The following is a 24,074-nucleotide window of genomic DNA, read 5'->3' as shown; positions in this document are numbered from 1 at the left end:
AAGAAAATTAGGGGGAAAAAGCCAATTAATAGCTTGGTAAAAGGGGCACAAAAAAAAAACTGAAGAAAAATTAGACCTTAAAAAAGTAGAATTGGTCAAATGGAAAAAGCCATACAAAAGCTCACTGAAGAAAATAATTCCTTAAAAATTAAAACTGGGTAAATGGAAACTAACGATTCCATGAGACATCAAAGAAAGAATCAGTCAAAAGAATAAAAAAAAAAGAAGAAAATGGGAAATCTCTCATAGGAAAAACAAATGACCTGGAAAATAAAATGAGGAAAGATAATTTAAGAATTATTGGATTACCTAAAAGCCTTGATCTAAGAAAGGGCCTAGACGTCATATTTCAAGAAATTATCAAAGAAAATTGGCCTGATATCCTAAAACCAGATGGTTAAATAAAAACTGAAAGAATTCACTGGTCACCTCCTAAAAGAGATCCCAGGAATATTATAGCCAAATTCCAGAGCTCCTAGGTCAAAGAGAAAATACTTCAAGCACCCAAAAAGAAAGCATTCAAATACCGTTGTGCCACAGTCAGGATTACAAAAGATTTAGCAGCTAAAACATTAAAGGAGTAGAGGGCTTAGAATATAATATTACAGAAAGCAAAAGAGATGGGATTATAAGCAAGAATAACCTACTCAGCAAAACTGAGTAGAATGCTTCAAAGGAAAAAATGGACATTTAATGAAACAGGATTTTCAAGCATTCGTGATGAAAAGACCAGTTCAATAGAAAATTTGACTTTCAAATACAAGATTCAAGAGAAGCATAAAAAGTTAAACATTAAAGAGAAATGATAAGGGACTCAATAAAGTTATAAACTGCTTACCTTTCTATATGGGAAGAAGATACAAGTATCTTCAAAGACTTTATCATTATTATGGCAGTCAGGATTTTACATAGAAAAAGGATGTGGAAGTGAGTAGATTATGTTAAGATGATGTTAAAAAAAATGGGTGGGAGAGAAAAAGGAATACCCTGGGAAAAGGGAGAAGAATGAGGAAAATCATCTTTTATAAAAGAGGTGCTTAGGGAAGAACTACAATGGATGGGAAAATAGGGGAGGAAGGCAATGCTTGAACCTCACTCACCTCTAAATTGGTTGGAAAACACACACACACACACACACACACACACACACACACACACACACACACACAACTGGTAAAAGGAATCTATCTTACCAAAATAGGGAAATAGGAGGGGAGAGATATAAGTGAAAAAGGGGAGGGGTGTTGATAAAAGGAAGGGCAGATAAAAGAAGGCAGTGGTCAGAAGCAAAACAGACTTTAGAGGAAGGACAGGATAAATAGAGAGAAGGATAAATAAGAAAATAGGATAGAGGGAAATGCACAGCTAGAAATCACAACTGTAAATGTGAATAGGATAAACTCATCCATAAAACAGAAGTGGATAGCAGAATGATTTAGAAACCTGAATACATTATGTTGTTTATAAGAAATACACTTGAAACAGAGACATATACAGAGTTAAAATAAGGGGCTGGCTCAGGATCTATTACGCTTCAGCTAAAGTTAAAAAGGCAGGAGTAGCAATCATGATCTCAGATGAAGCAAAAGCAAAAATAGACTTAAGGGATAAACATGGACACTACATCTGGCTAAAAGAAACCAGACAAGGAATATCAATACTAAACATATATGCACCAAATGGCACAGCATCCAAATTCTTAAAAGAAAAGTTAAATGAATTATAGAAGCAAATAGATAGTAAAACTTTAACAGTGGGGGACCTCAACTTTCCCCTCTTGGAGCTAGAAGTCAAGGAGATAAGCAGAATCTTAGAAAAGTCAGATATGATAGACTTCAAGATAAGACCAAATAGGGATAGAAAGGAGCTCACATTTTTCTCAACTGTACATGGCACCTTCACAAAAACTGACCGTGTATTAAAGTCATAAAAACCTCACAATCATTTATACAGAAAAGACAAAATATTAAATGCAAACTTTTTCAGACCATAATGCAATAAAAATTACATTTAATAAAGGGCAGTGGGAAGTGCAGATCAAAAGTTGACTGGAAACTAAATAATCTCATCCTAAAGAATGAGTAAATAAAATCATAGGAACAATCAATAATTTCATAAAGAGAATGACAACAATGAGAAAACATTCCAAAATTTGTGAGATGTAGCCAAAGCATAACTTATGGGAAAATTTATCTCTAAATGCATATATCAACAAAAGACAGCAGATCAATCAATTGGGCATGGAATTAAAAAAATAAAACTAGGAAAAGAACAAATTAAAAATCCCCTATTAAACACGAATAGAAATTCTGAAAATCAAATAAAACTGAAAGTTAAAAAAAAATGAACTAATAAATGAAACTAGGAGCTGGTTTTATGGGGGAAAAAAACCCCCAAGAAATAGAAATATCATTGGCAAATTTTTTTTTTTAAAAAGAAGAAAGTCAAATTACTAGTACCAAAAATGAAAAGGGTGAATGCACCACCAATGAAGATGAAATTAATCACTGGGAATTATTTTGCCCAATTATGTCAGCAAAACAGACAATTTAAGTGAAATGAATACTTACAAAATACAAACTGCCCAATATCTTAGAAAAAAGAAATTGAACAAGTAATTAATGAGCTCCCTAAGAAAAAGCCCCAGGACCAGAGGGATTTACAACTTCTCTCAAACACTTAAGAAACAATGAATCCTAAAACTATATAAACCCATTTGAAAAAAATAGATAAAGAAGGAGTCCTACCAAATTCCTTTTACGACACAAATACGGTTTTGCTACCTAAACCAGAGAAAGCAAAAACAGAACAATTTCCTTAATGAATATCGGCACAAAAATTTTAATAAAGTACTAGCAAGGAGATTACAGCAATCTATCATGCTGGTTCAATATTAGGAAAACTATTAGCATAATTGACTATATCAATAACAAAAATCATTTGATTATATTAATGGTTACAGAAAAAGTCTTTGACAAAATACAACAGTCATTCCTATTAAAAACACTAGAAAGCATGGGAATCAATGGAACTTTTCTTAAAATGCTAAGTAGTATCTACCTAAAACCAAGAGCAAGTTATTATTTGAAGCCTTCCCAATAAGATCAGGAGTAAAGAGAGGATGTCCATTATCACCACTACTATTCAATACTTTACTAGAAATGTTAGTTATAGCAATAAGACAAGAAAAATAAAGCGAAGGAATTAGAATAAGCAATGAAGAAACAAAACCACTACTCTGTGTAGATGATATGATAGTATACTTAGAGAACCAACTAAAAAACTAGTGGAAACAATTAACAACTTCAGCAAAGTTGCAGGATATAAAATAAACCCACATAAATCATCAGCATTTCTATATACTACCAACAAAACCCAGCATCAAGAGATAGAAAATGAAATCCTATTTAAAATAACTGTAGACAATGTAAATCTTTGGGAGTCTACCTGCCAAGACAAATCTGGGAACTACAAAAATGATTACAAAACACTTTTCACACAAATAAAGTCAACAGCTAAACAACTCGAAAGATATTAATTGCTCATGGGTAAGCTGAGCCAATATAATGAAAATGACAATGCTACCTAGGTTAATGTATCTATTGAGTGCTATACCGATCAAACTACCAAAAAATTATTGTACAGAGCTAAAGAAAATAGTAACAAAATTCATCTGGAAGAATAAAAGGACAAGAATATCAGGGAGATCAATAAAAAAAAAAATGTTGGTGGCCTAGCAGTTCCAGATTTCAAACTATATTACAAAGCAGTAATCATGAAAACAATCTGGTACTGGCTAAGAAATAGAGTGGTGGATGAGTAAAACAGATTAGGTACATAATACATAGGAGTAAATGACCATAGTAATCTAGTGTTTGATAAACTCAAAGATGCAAATTTTTGGGACAAAAATTCACTATCTGACAAAAATTGCTGGAAAAACTGGAAAGCAGTTTGGCAGATATTAGATAGGCACAGACCAACATCTCACACCATATACCAAGATAAGGTCAAAACAGACAAATGATTTAGACATAAAGGGTGATGTAAGTAAGTTAGGAGAGAACGGAAAATGTACCTGTCAGATCTATGGATAAGGGAAGAGTTTATGACCAAATAAGAGATAGAGAGGATTAGGGAGAGTAAAAGAGAATTCTGATTACATGAAATAAAAAGCTTTTGCAAAAACAAAATTAATTAGAAGGAAAATAGGAAACTGGGGAAAAATTTTTAAAGCAAGTTTCTCTGGTAAAGGCCTTATTTCTCAAATATATAGAGAACTGAGCCAAATTTGTAAAAATAAGGGCCACTTCCTGGTTGATAAATGGTCAAAGGATATGAACAGGCAGTTTAAAGAAGAAATCAATGCTATCAATAGTCATATGAAAAAAGTTCTGATTACAGAAATGCAAATTAAAAGAACTTTGCTAAAATGACACAAAAGGAAAATGATGAATGTTGGAAAGGATGTGGAAAAATTGGGGCACTAATGCATTGTTGGGGGAGTTGTGAATTAGTTCAACCATTCTGGAGAACAATCTGGAACTAGGCCCAAAATGCTATAAAACTGTGCATACCCTGTGATCCAGAAATACCACTACAGGTCTGTATCCCAAAGAGAGCAAAGAAAGAGGGAAAGGACCTATTTATTAAAAAAATATTTACGGCAGCTCAATATCAAAAAGAAGGTGCATCTTTTGTAGGAGCAAAGAACTGGAAATGAAGTAGACGTCCTTTAAGGCAGAAATACCTAAAAGTCAGTCAAACAAGATTTAAGGGCCTAGAGAGGTAAAAGACAGTTCCTGTTCTCAAATAACTTACAGTCTAATGGAGGAGAATATGCAAATAACAACGTACAAACAAAATATATGTTAGACATAAGTTAGTGATAATCAACAAAAAGAAGGCACTAGCATTAAGGAGGTACAGGAATATAATGGAATGTTACTATGCTGAAAGAAGTGATAAATAGAATGAATACAGAGAAACACAAGTCATATGAACAGATTCAAACTAAAGTAAGCACAACCAGGAAAATAATACACCCTATGTCAATGATAATTTAAATGACACTGAATATTCTCAAAATACAATGAATAAGCTTGTCCTTATCAGAAGGCACATCCCCTTCCTTCTTTTCAGACAAGGATTACAGGAATGGAACACTGCAGATAATGTAAGCCTTTTTGGAAGTATTAGCTAATTTTGCTGAACTTCCCCCTCTCTCCCTTTTATGGGCTGGCCCTCTGGAAAAGGGAGAATGTAAGAATAAACTGGGAAATGTAGGTGGGATGAATAAAATTTATATTTTAAAAAGTAAGTTTGGGAAGCTAGGTCTGTAGTCAAAGGAATTATGTTAACAAACAATATCCTCAATGCAGTACCTGTACTTAGCAATGTAAAAGAGACCTAGAAGACATACTCCTGCACCTTTGGTAGATTCGCTAAGAGGGATTTATAAGAGGACAAAACAATTAGAAATGCACCCATGCGAAGTCATGAATAGGTTATGACTATTTCATTTTCATATTGGTATAATAGTGCTTGATATACAATAGTGTATGTAAACAACATACAAATGTATGTTGTTTAGGGGAAAAAAATTCATCTATATGTCTCCCACGACAAAATGTTAACTCCTTTCTGTGGGCAAGGAGAACATTATTTTTGTGTCTGTACCCCCAATGCTTTGCACATAATAGGTTCATCCAATGGAAGTTCTTGCCTTTCCAAACTACAGCCTTAGATTATTCCTACCACTCACTGCGTTCATTACTTCTCAAGAGCTTAACAGAGCTAGAGAAATCCCTGATTTCATACTGACTGGATCCACTACAAGTTTGTTACATGATCTCACATGAACTCTCATTATGGCAAAGCAAATCTTTTACACATCCCAATACTATCACAATGGCTTTTCCAAGCCTTCTCCCATCATTTTAACTAAGAACCTTGCTTCATAGTCACTAAAAAAACCCAACAGGTTATTTAGCAAGAGCTCTCTCTTCTCCTGTGTTCCTCATCTCAGATGCTTTTTTCTTCTTGTAAAGTTCATTCTTATTTCTTTCAGGTAGTGAAGCCCTGGATGGTGATTTTTAACTATAAAATTGGACAATGAATGCTCCATGTACACCAAATGATAAAAAAACAGATCAAGCAAAATCTCAGCTTGATATGTTGATTGAGATTTAAGTGATTGTTCAAGGAAACAGATAAGAAAATCAGTAAGGATTTCTAGTGCTTATATGCTTAATGTTTTAAAATAGTGTTAACTTGAGGAAAAAACTTAAAGTGTATTTATCAACAAGGAATTTGTGTAATAAATGTGTGCACATGACTACTAAGGCAGACAAAAAGTAATTTTTAGTGTTAGTAAATTCCTTTCAAAGGCATCCCAACCAAAATTTCCTAAAGACATCCACACAGTAGGCATATTCATTGCTCAGGAAAACTGACCACAATTGTCTCTCTAATCACATCAATATGAATGAACTTAGACCTCCAGACTAACACTGTACAGTTACTAAGGAAAATACTTGGTACAAATTAAAATGCAGAAAAGTCCTAAGATGTTAGAAAATTGTGCCTGAAAATTACAAAATATTTACTAACTGGAGGCTTTCATACCCTTGATTATGCAGATGTCTCATTTTGACGGACATGAATTCTCTAGGCATCCAAAGAAAGAAGTGTTGACACCACAGTCAACAGCAAGAACTGACTGGAGTCCCAGGGTATTACATGTGCATTTGGGAAGCCAACACAATCATCTTATCTCTCAGGGAAGTCATAGACACCATGACTCAAATCATTTGAGTTGTTAAAAAATAAGTTATAAAAAACATTTTTGTAAATTAGTAAGTTTGAAGTATAGGTTAGACTAAATGGCCATTTAACTAACTCCCTTCTAATATGAAACTCTGTGCTCTCTGTGAAAATACAAACTGGGATACCTCATATACGTCACAATTCTTACTACCAAAATTTTATTAGAACAGTTTTATCCTGAAGATTTCATTTTTGTTTTAAATGACAGGTAGTTGTGTTTTTGTCACTGCTGTTATTTCTCCAAAGTCAAGCCTGAATAAGAAATTCAAGGTAAGACAGTCGAGCCTGCTACTGGGGCTGAAGGCTTGTTGAAGCCTTATGCATACACAATATATACTATGCCTACAGCTGTCTAATAACTGACCTTTTATGTTACTTTGACATAATATGAAATTATAATAAGAAATAACTACGTAGTTAGAAAAAGTACATTCGTAGCATTAACAAAAGAGTAGCCAACTTGCTCCTTAAGAATACTAGCAAAAATATAGCATAGCTCATTTCTCAAAAATATTTTAAAATTATAGCTTTGCTGGTAAAATCATCATACAAACAAAATATGCAGTCTACTGAATGATGGTTGTTTTAAGTTCCACAGTTGAAAGAATCCACGTATAGAGAATTATATAGATATGCACCTGTTACCAACATGGCACAGTTTTAAGTCTTGCTAGTTGAACACAGTATCCCAAAGCATCCAAGAAGTTTCACACACAATCTATTTAAGTTATTTTTGGCAAAAGGCTCCGGCACATCAGGAAAAAACCACATTCAGCTGAAGTTTTGCAGATTTATGACATGCAGCATCATTGAGCTGTCAAGTACCTTTTTCAGTTAAAATGCAGACTTGCTTATGTATTCTTCCATTGTCTCCTCTAACATATCAGAGTCTTCTATAACATTGACAGCAGTTTTCTTTGAGATTTCCTGGATTTCTCCACCCATTATAAACTCACCAAGGATAAAATATGCCTTTTCAAAATTAAATATAATATCCAGCTCACAGACGTTTCCAAGATACTTGTCCAGTAATTCCACATAACAATGTACAATCTCTGGAGTCACTGTCCTGATTTTCTACTGCATAGCAAAAATATAAGCTAGTATGTCTTTTATAAATAAGCTTTAGATCCTTTCAGTCAACAAAACTGCTTGTCTTCTGACCACGAGACAGAATCATTTGTATGATTTCTTGGGTAATCTTTTTCTCTCTTTTCAGGGAGTAGGGCATACTACTTCTGCATCCTTAATTCCCCTTGTTGACTTAACAGCGATATGAAATGGATCATGTTGGCAGGGGACAAGGTCACTGCCCACATTTCTGTGGGGCTTGGCCAACAAGCTGCCGGACAGGACAGAAGGGGGACAGGCTGATGGCCATCACCCTTCCTGGAGCTGCAGGATGCTGAGGTGACAGGTGAAGCCTTCTCAGACCATATTTGCTTCCCCTATCTCAGATGCTTTCTGACACTATCTCCACCTATTTCATATGATGAGGTAGCTTCTCTCCTTTTTCTCCTGTCAATACAAACCCCTCCCTCTATATGCACTCTCTAGTGGAGTATTCCCTCTAACATCCTCACTCTCTCACTAATCTTAAATCAATCTTCGACTGGCTGCTTCCCTCCTTCCTGCAAACGTACCCATGTCTTCCCATCTTCAAAAAACTCACCTGATCCAAGCTATCATCCTGTAATTCTCCCTTCCCTTTTATGACTAACTCCTAGAAAAGGCTGTTTGTAACAGGAGCCTCCACCTTTTTTCTGCTCATTCTCACCTTACCTTTCTACCATCTGGCTTCTGACTTCATCATTCAAATGATGCTCTCTCCAAAGTTACTAATGATTTATTAACTGCCAAATCTAATGGCCTTTTCTCAATTCTCATCTTTCTGGACTGTTCTTCAGTCAATAATGATGTCCATTACACTCTTCCTAATATTCTCGTCTCTAGTTTTTGTGACCCTATTCTTTCTTAGTTCTCCTTCTACCTGTCTGTCTGACCACTCCAGTCTTCTTTGCTAAAGCTTCATCCATGCCATGCCTCCTAATGGTGGGCGTCCTCTATTCTGTTCTGGCCCCTTTTCTGCCTTTATACTATTTTCACTTGATGATCTCATCAGCACCCATGGTTTTTGATTATCATCTCTATGCAAATGACCCTCAGATCTAATGGGCCAGTACTAACCTCTCTCCAAACCCCCATTTTCTCATCTCCAACTGCCCTTCAGACATCTCAAACTGGATGTCCCATAAACATCTTAAACTCAACATGTCCAAAACAGAATACATTTTTCCTTGCTAAACCCTTCCCTCTTCCTAACTTCCTTATTATTTTTGTAGGTGCCATCATCCCTCCAGTCACCCAGGCTCACACCCTGGATGTTATCTTCTACTCTTCCTCTCTCACCAATCTTCCTGTATCTAGTCAGTCGTCAAGCCTTGTCATTTCTACTTTCACAACATCTCTTGTATACACCCCTTCTTCTCCCCTCTGACACTACCAGTACCTTGATGCAGGCCCTCACCACTTCTTATCTAGAATCCGGGGGAGGGAAACCTGCAGCCTTGAGGCCACATGTGGCCTTCTAGGTCCTCAAGCGTGGCTCTTCGAGTGAATCCAGATTTGTTCTGTGAAGTTAGGATTCAGTCAAAGGGCTGCACTTGAGGACCTAGAGGGCCACATGTGGCCTCAAGGCCACAGGTTCTCCACCCTGATCTAGACTATTGCAAAAGGCTACTTATGGGTCTGCCTGCCTCAAGTCTCTCCCCAATCTAATCCATCTTTCACTCAGCTGTCAAATTGATTTTCTGAAAAATCTGACCATATCACCCCCATATTCATTAAACTCTAGTGACTCCCTATTAGCTTCAGATTCAAACATATAAAATCCTTTTGGGCTTCCAAAGTCCTTCATAATCTGGGCCATGCCTATTTTTACAGAGCAATCCAGGACAATGGCCTCCTTGCTATTCCTCAAACATTCCCATCTCCAGGCTCTGAGCATTTTCACAGGCCGTCCCTGGAATGCCTGGAATGCTCTTCCTTGTCACCTCTGCCTCCTAGCTTCCTTCAAGTTTCAGCAAAAGCCCCATTCTGTACAACAAACATTTCTTTAAAGGCAGGTGGTGTCACAGTAGATAAAGTGCTGGATCTGGAGTCAGGAAGAACTACATTCAAATCCAGCCTTAGACTATTAATCACTGGGCAGGTCACTTTAACCTCTGTTTGCACCAGTTTCCTCATCTGTAAAACAGGGATAATAAGAGCACCTATCGCTCTGGGTTGCTGGCACAAAATAGGTGCCATATTACCTTCTTCCCTTCCATTCTCTCCCTGCCCTCCCCCTCCAAGCTCTTCTTCACTCTCCAAATTCATCTACTATTTTTCCTGTATATATCTTACTCACATAAAATTATTTGCATGCTGTCTCCCCCATTAGACTGTGAGCTCCTTGATAGCAGGAACTGCTTTTGTTTTTTGACTTTCTTTGTATCCCCAACACTTAGTATGGCACCTGGCACAGAGTTGGCTAGTTGACTGACTGCACATCCCAATGCTTTGTACTTCCCATAAAGTGTTGGCTCCCTAAGTATATAGGCTATTTTCATATTTTGCAAAACCAGTAATATCTACTATAAGGCGATACATCCAGCCAGTTTTCTGAATTATAGAATGTCAAGAGACGGAAGGGATCACACAAGACATCTAGCATAACCCATATCTGGACAAGTGGTTATCTAGTCTGTTTGAAGACCTCTACTGAGGAGGAAACCCACTAGCTCTTATGCCACTTGTGGAGAGACCTAATTGTTGAGATACTAAAAGAGGCCTAAATTAGCCTCATTCCAGCTTCCATCCACAACTGCTAGTTCTGCTCTGAGTTGAAATAGAACAAAATCCCTGAGTTTTTCTTTCCAGGCTAAAAATCCCCAGTTCCTTAACCTGATCCTCAAACAGCATGGACTCAAGGCAATTCACCATCCTGGATTCCATCCTCTGGACACTTTACAGCTAAACAATGTCCTTTCTAAAGTGTGATGCTCAGAATGAATGTAATAAAACAAACGAACATTTATTAAGTGTGTACTACAAGCCAAACACAAAGGATTTAAGGACAAAGAAACAATCCCTACTTACATGGAGCTTCCAACCTAAAGGGAAAGACAAGAAGTACCAACATGTATGTGTGTTTGTGTGTGTGTGTGCTAGATTTTTTCCATACAAATTGCTGTCTCACTGTGTCTCCAGACATCTTATACTTGTGAAGTTGATATTCTGAATCCAAAATTGTAATACTTTAATTTCTCTATATTAAATTTCATGTTACTGATTTAATCCAATATTCTAGCCCATTAGGATCATTTGGGATCTGCCTCATCAACCTCCCTTGTCAGCATCTCTCCCAACTTGGTGTTATCTGCAAATCTGATAAGGACATCACCCATGCCTTTATCAAAGGCACTGATAAAAATATTCAACAACACAAGAGTCAAGCATAGATCTTTTTTGATTCATTGACAACTCTTTTGTGCCTTATATGGCAACATACAAATGTATCATAGTTTGGCTTTATATATATATATATATATATGTTAAAAAACATATGTATATTATATATAAAATCAAAATAAATCCCAACTTTTAATATAGAAAAAAAATCCATCCTTGTGAATAAATTTAAAGAATCTGTATCCAAACAAAAGTTACTTACCTATGTCTAATTTGCAATGATCTGGTCCTCTTAAAGGAGAGGAATACAATGAAAAATTTACATTCTGTTCTTTGAAGATTAATGGTGTCGATGCCAGCTGATTATAAGTAAAAGGTTTCCGCTGAGGTGTTTTAAAAGAATTCAACTCGATAATTTCAGTTTTATTTCCATGGTCTTCTGAAGTTTCATAATTATAGGGTGGAGCTTCTGAAGTAAGTTCTTGGAACCAGTTAAGGCTTATTGGCCCTAAATCTGTGGGAAAAAAACAAACAAACCCATAGTACCTTACACCTTCAGCTATAATCAATGTCATCCAAATGTTCAGGGACACAGATTCATTATATGAGATTTTATGGCTTCGGTAAATGAAAAGATGATAAGAATTAGATCAAATTGTTTCTAGTTTGCTAATTTGCTTATCATTAAGTCAAACTGTCATAAGCATCTATGTTCATTGGATTAGAAACAATATTTAAGGAAAGGGGGGGAGGGAGTACAAGTGGGAAATTGCCTAGGAGAGTTAATAAACAGGTACAGGCATGTCTATTGATCTGTGCATCACTAATAATTTAAGCTCAACTTTTTCCCTCTAATACTCCTTCCCCCACTACTCTCATTTCTATACTACCAAGGGATTGGCCCCTCTTTAATCCGGGGCCTTCCATCTACTAATTATTTCCTATTTATCTTATACATGGTTTGCTATGTATATATCTGTTTGTATGTTGTCTCCCCATTAGATGGCAAGCTCCCTGAAGACAGGGCCTGTGTTTTGCTTCCTTAAGTATCCCCAGTGCTCGACAAATAGTAGATACACAATAAATGTTTACTGATTGATTGGTTCATTATGAATGAAAACTAGTACTATCAATTTCTGGAACTTAGATACGAAATATTTAACTTTGTACAGCATTATTTTCACTTTGATCTGCAAGTTGGATGTGACTGAACAACAACAAAAAGATGCTTAGTAAATATTTGCTATGAAAACTCATTAGAAAGTCACAGTAGCACTATATTAAGCTATTGTGAAATATGGAAGTATTGGTATTGCTTCTTCAATATAACCAAAGTCTTCTCTTTAATGTTTTAGTGAAAGGTTTCAGGTAGATGACTTTTACCACATATTTTACCAATATTTTTGATTACAAAAACTGTATAATGGACATTAACTAGTTATGCAAGTGACACGAAGACAGATGCTAAACAGATGTTTACTGAATTGAATTTTCAGTCGTCAATTATTCTAAGCCTGACATACGCTTCCACAATCCAGTCAGTCACAAGTAACACACTATAGTAATCAATAAGTGTGTATTAAAGTTACTTCCCAGGCAGTTAAAATATTTGTTAACACACCTTACAGCAAATAAAGAGGGGCAAACTGCCCCCCCCAAACATACAAATTATCACTAATTATCTCCTAAAGACACACAAATTACCTGTAAGTTGTCTTGCAAATAAAGTTTCTAGTTATGCCTTAAAACTGTTATCCAAGGAACTTGCCAGACTTACCAATCTGCAGGTGCTCAATTCGCATCATCGTGTGCCCATATACATACTTTTTACATAAGATTAATGACTGCCTGGCATACTGGCAAGGGAAAGGGATACTTATAAAGAAGGCATGTCTTGTCCGCAAGGACATTCTGAAAGCGGAGAGGGAGACATATAGGAGAGTGGTGGCCAGGGAGAGTGCTAATTCAATGAAAATAAATACTGATTTTTTAAAAAGCGTGGGGGGTGGGTGGGGCGTAAACTGTTGTAAGACGTAAAAACGTTTCTGATGCGGTTTGTCAAATGAAATAACGCGTCCTACCTGATTCACTGCACCGTGTCTTAAAAACTTCAAAAAAAGTTGTTTTTCCCTGGCATCCACCTGGCATTTTCTTGCCCCCAGTATCGCTTGTCTGTTAAAGTCTGCAAAGTGGAGGGGGAAAAGAAACAATGAGTGGAGAAATAAACGGGTGGTTATCAGTGAACGTTAGCACCAAAGGGAGCTGCAGCTGTGCCGTGGGCCAACCCTCCCATTTTACGGATAGGTAAACTGAGGCCCGGGAAGGTTCAATACGAATCCTGTTTCCTTCTGAATTCCAATCCTTCGGTAGTAGGTGCTGGGGAAGACCGGGAGAGGGACGGAAGCCGGGCGAGCCAAGACCTTGGTCACCACCTACCCCCGCCCTCAAGTCGGCACTAACAGGCTCTGAGGTTGCTGCCCTGCACGGAGGTAAGACGAGACCTCCGGGCGCAGGCCAAACTGATGGGGGAGGGGGAAAAGGGGTGGGGTACGCAGGCGCACTCTCACCGCCCGCCTTGGGTTCAGAGGGCTGGCCCCGTTTGCACTCAATCTCAGCGAACTTTCAGGTTCTCGCGCCAAAAGTCAGCCGAGCAGGCACGTGACCACAAGACGCAGAGCGTGGCTTCCGGAAGCGCGATTCGGCGAGGCTTTGGCTCCACCCATCGCCCCCAGTCGGGCCGCCTCCGAGTTGGAAGTCGGGTCTGAAGGATTGGGCCAGGACGGTGGACTTGACCCCTCACCCCGCCCGCCCCTTCGAGGAGGACCCAAGAGTGTTTGCTTTGCGCATGAGCGTGCACCCCTCACTTCCTCCCCCCCACCTGCGCCGGGCGCACAGCCAACGTAGAGCGGAGGGCGGGGCCAAGCGAGAGGCGTCGCTACGCTCTTTGCGCTCGGTCGGGAGGGCGTGGCCACAGGGTGGCGGGGTCGTCCCTTCCCCCCGGCTCTGGGAGAGGTCTGGGTCTCTGCCAGTTCTGGGTGGGGGTCGGGCGATTGTGTTGCCCCTTCAATCCAATGATATTTAGCACATAACTTTGTTAAGGCGGCGTAATACCTATATTCAGAAATAACTGAGTTCAGATCCCGTGTCTAGCTCTGTGACCTTGGGCAAGCCGCTTACCGCTTTTCTGCCTCAGTTTCCTCATCTGTAAAATAGGGATGCAGTGTAGTTAAGGATAAGATGAGTTAATACATGTGCTCTGCAAACTTCAGAGTGCTGTATAAATGCATATACTGGGAGGGTGTACCACAGGTACACAGACAAGTATAAAGGTGATTATTGGAGGAGGAGGAAGCAGGGACTAGACTAGGGAGAAGGGCTCAAGGGTCTCAGCCTAGATTTAACCTGTCTTGAAGACAGGGTATTTATTTTTTATTCGAGTCTTCCTCGCTCTGATGGCACTGTGCTTTGCACTTAGTGGATGCTTGATAAATGTTTATCGAATTTTAATTGTTCCCAACTGTTGTTTCCTATGTCAAATTTTAGCCTCCATAAAACTTTAGCACTGCATGCTGAAGAAGGCTTGGACTCTGGGCTTAGACCTTGTCCCTCCTCTCACCCCAGTTCCCACATTCTCAAAAAAAAAAAAAATCCAGGTTTTTTGTTTTCTCCTATTTGTATCACAGCGCCCCCATCCTCCCAGTTGCACAAGCTAAAAGCCTTTGGGTTAACTTTCCAATGGACCGTATCTAGTCTGTCAACTAAAAAGAATATCTACTAAACCCTGGGGATACCAAGAAAGGCAAAAGACAGTCCCTGCTCTCAAGGAGCTCACAGTTGAGAGACAATATATAAGCAGCTATGCACAAACGAGATATAGATAAATTGGGAGTAGTATCAGAGGGAAGGTGCTGTGGATTCTGGCCTTTTGATCAATGAACTGAAGATACATGTTGACTGTGTACCAAACACTGCCCAAATACAAAAGCCAAGACAACCCCTGCCTTCCTGGACTTTACATATGAAACAGAAGTAACCACCTAGAGGGGAGTGGTAGCCAAGGAGGAATGCATTGGTCCAGAAAGTTACAAGAGAAGGAGAATGGGGCATAGAGGGACGTGGAAGTAATACATCTTCCACGTACGATGTCAGAGTTTAAATATCACATTCTAGACTGAAGTAGGATAGGGGGAGGTGTACCTTGAAAGGGTACCTGGGGCAAGGCAAGCCAGTTGGTGGAGATGGTGGGAAGTGAATTTCAATTCTATTATACTATTGCTATTCCCTTTCTTTCATTCCTGCTGCTGTCCTGCCAAACCAGATCACATTTGATCATCAATATAGAACTGGAACCGTCTTCATCATCCCCTACTAAAGTAGAGGAGCCTAAAGAGGGTTAAATGATCTCTCCAAGATCCCACCAAGTAGCAATTTTCCAAGATGTGCTTGGGGTCTAGGTTCTAGTCTTCTAGAATTAGTCTTCTTTCCAGACTATGGTTCCTCTTCAGTTGAATGAGGTCATATCAGTGGTAGAATCAAGATTTAAAGCCATCATCTTTTGACTTGACTGTTGCAATATCCTCCTAACTTGTTTTCCTCTGCTTGTAGTTCATGCCTTTTCATTCCAATGATGAGTTGGATCAGATGGCCTCTGAGGTCCATTCCAGCTCTATATCTTTGATCTATGATTTCTGACCATGTCTCGGATGCTTAACTAGCTCTATGATCATGGGAAAGTCATTTAATCTCTGTCTACTTCAGTTTGCTCTAGTATAAATGTAGAGGAAGAAAGGAACCCAGGGATGCAGAAATTGCAAACCAAAATTCCCAAGGCAAGGCCGCCTGGAATGAATTCGTGGACCCAAGCATTCTTTAAGTCAAGGAGGCAAAGATTTATTACTCTTTAATAAAGCGGGCAAGAGTTCTTAGGGAACCTGCAACCACACAGGGCTACAGGGAAAGTTTAAGTACAAGATTTAGGGATGGAACCTGTCAATCAGGTGTGTTGGGGTGGGATTAGGGGGTTGGTCAGTTCTTAAAGGAACATGCACTTTTTGTATCTACTGCGCAGGTATCTTACCCAGAGTTCACTGGGAAATAGCCCACAGGGCAGGGGGGGGGGGGGCAGGAGGAGGTGTGGTTTTGCCTGTGAAACATCACTAAATCACCAGGAGTTCAGGACTAGGTGGAGATACTGGCTAGGTTCCATCAAGTGCCTTGTTAGTCAAGATTAATGTAAGGGAGTATACATTTGAACTATGTCTAGGATACATGTTAGACTCAGTATATGGTCAATTATCAACACCTGAATCAATCTATAATTGGGCATAGCTGCTTACTGAGGAAGAAGCGGAGATAATTTTGGGGCACACTGCCCTTTAGCTAGAGAGGCTGCCTGGGAAAGGATGTTTGAGAACTAGATGTGTTCTGAAATTGGAATTCTGCCACAGGCACAGGCACCCAGGCAGAGGCTGAGGGGAAATGTGATGTTAGAATTAGGGTCCAAGCACAAGCACCCCATCATAAACATGGGCATAATAATAGCATCTACCTCACAGGGTTGCTGTGAGGATCAAATGAAACTAGCTATAAAGTGCCTCACATAGACTAGGCCTTTACCTTGTTCTCTTCTCCTTCCTCTGATCTAGCCTATGTTCTGATGCCAGATTAATCTTTCTAAAGCACTAGTCTGCTTCTATCAGCACTTAGCACTGTACCTGACCAACCGTCACTAGTCTTGCCAAACAATTCCAGTGGTTCCCCAATGTCAATGTAATAAAGCCTTGTTATTTAGAGCATTCTACAATCCTACCTTTCCAACTTTATTTCCCACAACTCCCTTGTTGGGAGTGCAAACTTACTGAGTTTTGATGGCTCAGAGTCAGTGGAAATAGCAATTGTTTCTATTCTGGCCAGAAACCCTGAGGGTCTTCTCCTCCCAGAGTGATTTTTTTTTTTTTGTGAAGGCAAACTAGGCCACCTTTTGCCTCATTTCTTACCTAGCCTTAATCACTGAATGGGTGTTGCCTCAGACAAACTGAGACCTGGGAAAAACCTTAGTTTAAAAAGGCCAAGGTCTCCCACAGCATCAGGGACCACCTCCAGTTGTCCTGTATGTTGCTGTTGAGGGTTTGGGGAGATGAGGCCCAGGAACCCCAAGACTGGAGTTCCCAGACAGGGTAGTTGATGAGGAGTACACCTCAAGGACCCAAGTACTGGAGAGAGTCGGGGCTGTCTAGAATGAATTCCCAGACCCAAGCATTCTTTAAGTCAAGGTGGCAAAGATTTATGACACTTTACAGTGGGCAAGAGTTCTTAGGGAACCTGCAACCTTACAGAGATGCAAATAAAGTTTATATAGGATTTTCTTTAGTAAAATGTGCTAAATATGTTAATTTAGGTATTTTGGGGTAGGATTAGGGAGTGGTTAGGGGTGATCAGTTCTTAAAGGAACATGTACTTTTTGTACCTACTGCACAGGTATCTTACCCAGAAATAACCCAAGGTGGGAGCTACATGGAGGTATGGTATTAGGCCTGAACCATAACTAAGTCAACTAATGGTTGGGGCCAACTAGAAATATCCAGGCTGCTTCCATCAATGTCTTGTTAGACAAGATGAATGTAAGGGAGTGTACATTTGATTATATCTAGGATACATATCAGTAAGGTCAGTAAGTAGTAAATATTATTATGACCCAGTACACAGCCAATTTAACACATATACAGGGAGTCCAAACTAATAACTTCTATAGGTGCAGCTGGCCACAGTATCAGGAAGAGAGATAAGTATTTTGCTAGGGTATGCTGCCCTTGAACTGGAGAGGAACTGCCTGAGACAGTATTTTGAGGCTAAGGAAAAATGTGATTTTAGAGCTGGATGTGGTTTTGGAATTGGGTTCCAGGTACAGGCACCCAAGCAGAGGCTAAGGAGAAGTCAGAATTAGGGTCCAAGCACCCCATCATTGCCACTGGACTCAGATGACTCTGAAGGAGAGTGAGACTGATGACTTTGCACAGCCCTGCCTCACTTAAATCCAATTTACTTGCAAGTCATGACATCATCCTCCTGGTGTCTTTGGTCTTCTTTGGAGGAACAGCAACAACAGTTCTAGATTGGTACACTCAAATCAATAGCGCCAGAGCCCTTATCAATGTGTTTACTTTTTCTCTAGTCAGTCGAAGGGTTTTGTGAGGCTCAAATGAGATAATAGGTGTAAAGTACTTTGCAAAACCTTAAAGCTTACATAAATGCTAGTAATTGTTATTATTATTAGCCTGCAGTCACTTGGCCTTCAGTCTGGTGATTACTTCATTCCCAGAGACTTCTATTATATTCCTGCTGAGCTTAACCAGTGTTTACAGAGCAATACTGGGATGTTTTGATAGTTAAAGGAGGAGAAGATCTATGTACACATACACACTTTTAAGTTTAATCTGCATCATTAACACTTTCATAAGTCTAAACAATCAACAAAACAATAACTCAAGCCCTGATTTGTGATGTGCTAGATATAAATGCTCACTCTGAAAATTTAACAAGCCAGTTAGAACTGGCTCCAGGATACTGCTGGTCAGAGGACATAATTAGTTCAAAGCAAGGATATTTAATGAAATAACAAAGTAGGAAGATTTGTAATAACTCATTTCCTCTATAAAGATTGGGAAAACTCTCCCATGAAAATACACATCACCAGTGGGGAAGCCAACATTCATAGTGATCATGTGTGGAGTTTCTGTTGGGCTTACTGAAAGTAATGGGGTTTAGACTGTGGGAACCCCCCTTGAATCCTACCCTGAATCTTCCTACTTGATTTGGCTTTTCATGCCCAAATAGCCTAGTCTAGCCTTCCATTGTCTGGTTATCGCCAGATTGCCTTCTGGCTTTTTCCCACCCTATATCATATCAAAATATCTATACCCAAATCTGTTACCCTAGCCCTCTGTAGTCTATCATCTCTAGGTGGCCTTCAGCTATTTCCCCACCCTGGAGTCTGACCTCACTCCAGTCACCCCAGTCCACCCTAAACCCCTCCGCCCATCACCCAAGACTACTTGACTACCCTAGATCCCACCTGATGTGTTACCAGGGTGCTTGTGCTTGGACCCTAATTCTAACATCACGTTTCTCCTTAGCCTCTGTTTGGATGCCTGTGCCTGGACCCCAGTTTTAAAATCACATCTCTCCCTAGCTTCAAAGAATTGGCCCTAGCAGTCCCCCCTCCAGTTCAAGGGCAGCATGTCTTAGCCAAACATTTTTCTGTCCTCCTGATACTGTTGGCCAGCTGCACCCATAAAATTTATTGGTCTGACTCCTTGTGTATTGCTAATTGACTGTGCACTGGGACATAATAATATTTACTACTTACTGACCTTACTGATATGTATCCTAGACATAGTCAAATGTATACTCCCTTACATTCATCTTGTCTAACAAGACATTTTATGGAAGCAACCTGGATATCTCCAGCCAGCTCTGACCTTTGGTTGATTTAGTGCCATTTCACAGTCAAAACTATACCCCCAGGTAGCTCCTCCTTGGACTATTTCCCAGTGAACTCTAGGTAAGATACCTGTGCAGTAGGTACAAAAAGTGCATGTTCCTTTAAGAACTGACCACCCCTTAACCACTCCCTAATCCCACCCCAAAACACCTAATTCACAGGTTTCACCCCCAAATCTTATATTTAAACTTTCCCTGTAAACCTATAAGGTTGCAGTTTCCCTAAGAACTCTTGCCCGCTGTAAAGCATAATAAATCTTTGCCTCCTTGACTTGAAGAATGTTTGAGATCATGAATTCATTCCAGACAGCCCCAACCCTCTCCTGTACTTGAGTCTTTGAGGGGCACTCCTTCTCAATGACCTCATCTGGGAACTCCAGTCTTGGGGTTCCTGGACCTCGTCTCCTTCAACCCTCAACATGCCCACAATCTTTCTGTATGTAAACTCCATCTTGCCTCCATGAAGGTTCTCAGATTCAATCTATCTCTGCTTAGATTGTTCTGGCCCGCTAGCACTAGCATGACAAATGGTCAGGATGGTGAATCTTTAATAAACTTTGTTTTTCTTTGGTTGAGAAGGCTTGAGTCAAATTCATTTGAGCAGGACCTGGGCATGTGGGTATTTTGGGGTTTTGAGCACTCCTCAACCCCAAACCTCAACAGAAGTATAGGTAGAGCATGTTTTCTCTAAGTCATAGGGTCTGCCCCTTGCTAAGTGTTGCATATGCCTGTCTTGCCATACAGTTTCTGCTGGTGATTTCTGCTTTTCACTTTATCAGTATCTTTTTGCCAAATGTTGTCCCCTGTTACTATCTTCTGGGCTCTTCCTTTCAGGGTCAGCCACACTACCTCAACATCAGTTTGTTAGGACATAGGTTTCCAAATTTTTTTGATTCTACACCTCTCTCAAGAAAAACAAACAAAAAACTTTTGAGCACCAACCTCCAATATACAAATTTTATACCTGTTCTATTGTACTAATTATTTATGCATATTATAAAACAAACACAAAAATATGAAAGATGAGATAATAATCAAAAATTTCACTTTGTGAATGGTATGAAATCCCTTTTTGGTTTTTAGCACAAGGTGACTGATTGCATAGAGTAGCAGTGTCCTACAGGAGAAAATGTGCTGGATTTATAGTTTGAGTACTTGGCTTTTAGATGTTGACCTTGCAACTTACTTCTTATATGACCATAGATAAATCACCTGGGCCTCACTTTCCTCATCTATAAAATAAGGAGACTGGACAAGATGCCTTTAAAGTCCCTTCCAGTTCTAAATTTATAATTCTTTGAATATGCTTTATTTTGCCATTTTTTTTTGTGGCAGGTAGGTGGCTCAATGGATAGAACTGGACTCAGAGTCAGGAAGACCTGCATTCAAATCCAGCTCCAGACACTTACTATCTATCCATGTGACCTTGGGCAAGCCATTTAACTTCTGTTTGCTTCAGTTTTTTCAACCATAAAATGAGGATAAACCAGTAACTACGTGGCAGGGTTGTACAGGCCTGACTTTGAGTATCACACCCTTACCTGCTGGTGCTCCACCCAAAGGGAATGTAAATTTTAATATCTGAAATTTTGTTTTGTTTTGTTTTTTTCTCTTAAAGACCAGCCTTAACCCCAAATCACTCAGATTACTCCTTGGTCACTGTTTGTGCCCTGATTGGCTCAGAAGGAATGTAAATAACAATTGTTTTTGTTTTGGCCAAAAAACCTGAGGGTCTTCTCTTCCCAGACTGATTTTTTTTAAGAGGCCATTCTTTACCTCATTTTTATTAAGCTTTAATCACTGAATGGGAGCTGCCTCAATCAAACTGAGACCTGTTGAAGACCTTAACTTGAAAAGGCCAAGGTCTCCCATTGCATCCTGGGTAATGTCCTGATCCTTATTGGGCCACTGGACCCAGATGGCTCCGAGGAGAAAGTGAGGCTGGTGACTTTGTGCAGCCCACCCTCACTTAAATATAGTTCACTTGCATGTCATGGCATCATTTCCCTGATGTCTTGGTCCTCTTTGAGAACAAAGGATAAACAGCAAGGCTTTGAGAGGAGAAAGGATGAAGGGTATGGGGAAATTTAGGTAATTTAAAAACCAAAGATCTCCATAAAAATCCATTATTTTTAAAAGGAGACAATATTCAGTATAAATCTATTCTGTTTTTGTGGACTTCTTCTTAACAGATGGTATCCAATTTCAATTTCCTAATTGTGTTTGGATATTTCAGTTGTGTTTTTGCACCACTGTGAGAAACAGCAAGAGGTCCAGCTGGATGGATTATACAGTAAATAAAAGGAGTAAACTATTAAAGCTTGAAGACTTTTGGGATATCCAGTAGACTGAGGCTAGATAGATAGACTTGGGTCAATTTGTGAAGGGATTTAAATGCCAAACATAGGGGTTTATGTTTAATCTTGGATTAAAATTACTCCTTTAGTCACCCATTTATCCTGTATTTATTTGTACATATTTGTTTACATATTGCCTCTTCCATTAGATGGTGAGTTTCCTGAACTGTTAGCTAGGAACTGTTTCTGACTTTCTTTGTATTCCCAATGCTTAGCATAGTGCCGGGAACATAGTAGGCATTTAATAATGCTTCTTGATTTGATTTAATAGGAAATGTATTGAGGAGGAGAGTCACATGGTCAGACCAGCACTTTATTAAAATCATTTTGATGGGCGAGTGACAGACTTGAGAGAAAGAGATTTGTCAGGAGAAAATTGTGATAATCCAGTGGAGGGATGATATTAAGGGTTGCATTTCCAGTACTTTGTGAAGCCCTATACCCTTTTCTGTAAGGTGAAGGTGTCCTGAAGTCCTTTCCCCCTTATCTTGAACCTGTACCCCCTAGAGCACCATTTGTGTCCACATTAAATCTGTAGCCTGAGTCCATCACCTTTCTGTCAAGAAGTGGGTAGCATATTTCATCATGAGTCCTTTGGAATCAGGGTTGGTCTTTGCATTGATCTTAAATCTTTAAAGTTGTTTGTCTTCATAATTTCACTGAATGGGGGGCATAGCCACGATGGCAACTGGAAAGCAGGGACTTGTGTGAGCTCTCCCCCCAGGTCCTCCAAACACCTATAAAAATGGTTCTGAAAAAATTCTAGAACTTCAGAACCTGTGAAATAGCAGAGGGAAGAAGGGCTCCAGCCCAGGACAGCCTGGATGGTCGCAGGGTAAGGTCTATCACATGGAGCTGGGAGCAGAGCTGTGCTTGGACCAATCAGACCCGGAGCTGGGTGGAACAGGCCCTAGAGCCCTGAATCAGTGAGCTGTGGCAGTTACCAGACTTCTCAACCCACAAACACCAAAGACAACAGAGAAGGATAGTGGGAAAAATTGTGGGGGACAGAGTGAAAGGAGTTCCCGGTTTGGCTACCGCCTCAGGGGCAGCAGAGGAAATGCAGCTACAGACCTACAGTGGAATTAAGTGGCAGATCAGAGCAGGAGTGCAGCGCCTGCTTAGATCTGAGTCCAGTCTGGGTTGGCGGTTCTTGGGGGAGGAGGAGTGCTGGTGTGGCAGAGCTTGCTGTGTAGAAAAAGCTCTGAAAACAACAGCACAGTCCCTCAAACTTGGGACAAAGTACTCTATACTCTACAAGCAGTCATATCCCGATGAAAAACTCAAGGGTCAAGTAAGTTGGCTGGGAACATGAACAGGCAGTGAAAATGGACTCAGCTTCATACTCAGACTTTGGAATCTTTTTTGGTGACAAAGAAGACCAAACATACAGCCAGAAGAAGTCAACAAAGTCATAGAGCCTACATCAAAAGCCTCCAAGAAAAACATGAACTGGTCTCAGGCCATGGAAGTGCTCAAAAAGGATTTGGAAAATCAAGTAAGAGAAGTAGAGGAAAAATTGGGAAGAGAAATGAGAGTGATGCGAGAAAACCATGAAAAACAAGTCAATGATTGGCTAAAGGAGACCCAAAAGAATACTGAAGAAAATAACACCTTAAAAATAGACTAACTCAAATGGCAAAAGAGCTCCAAAAAGCCAATGAGAAGAAGAATGACTTGAAAGGCAGAATTAGCCAAGTGGAAAAGGAGGTCCAAAAGACCACTGAAGAAAATACTACCTTAAAAATTAGATTGGAGCAAGTGGAAGCTAGTGACTTTATGAGAAATCAAGATATTATAAAACAGAACCAAAGGAATGAAAAAATGGAAGACAATGTGAAGTATCTCATTGGAAAAACCACTGACCTGGAAAATAGATCCAGGAGAGATAATTTAAAAATTATTGGACTACCTGAAAACCATGATCAAAAAAAGAGC

At 39.5% G+C, this 24,074-nt stretch overlaps 1 protein-coding gene and 1 pseudogene across 1 annotated transcript in view; both read right to left on the bottom strand.

Moving 5' to 3' along the window:
* The window catches only part of BRCA2 (BRCA2 DNA repair associated), a 73,810-nt gene extending 60,382 nt beyond the window's left edge, over positions 1 to 13,428 (bottom strand). Inside the window, exons 1-2 of the mRNA XM_036747978.1 lie at positions 13,362 to 13,428; positions 11,543 to 11,794 (exon numbers count right to left, since the gene is read on the bottom strand). Coding sequence (XP_036603873.1) covers positions 11,543 to 11,794; positions 13,362 to 13,428 — 319 coding nt within the window. The remainder of the gene's footprint in view (positions 1 to 11,542; positions 11,795 to 13,361) is intronic.
* On the bottom strand, positions 7,663 to 8,117 carry LOC118840470 (annotated as a pseudogene).
* Positions 13,429 to 24,074: the final 10,646 nt, after the last annotated feature.

Source organism: Trichosurus vulpecula, chromosome 2 (genome assembly GCF_011100635.1).
Source record: "Trichosurus vulpecula isolate mTriVul1 chromosome 2, mTriVul1.pri, whole genome shotgun sequence".
NCBI classification, from domain to species: Eukaryota; Metazoa; Chordata; class Mammalia; order Diprotodontia; family Phalangeridae; genus Trichosurus; species Trichosurus vulpecula.
This window is presented reverse-complemented; position numbering and strand designations above follow the sequence as displayed.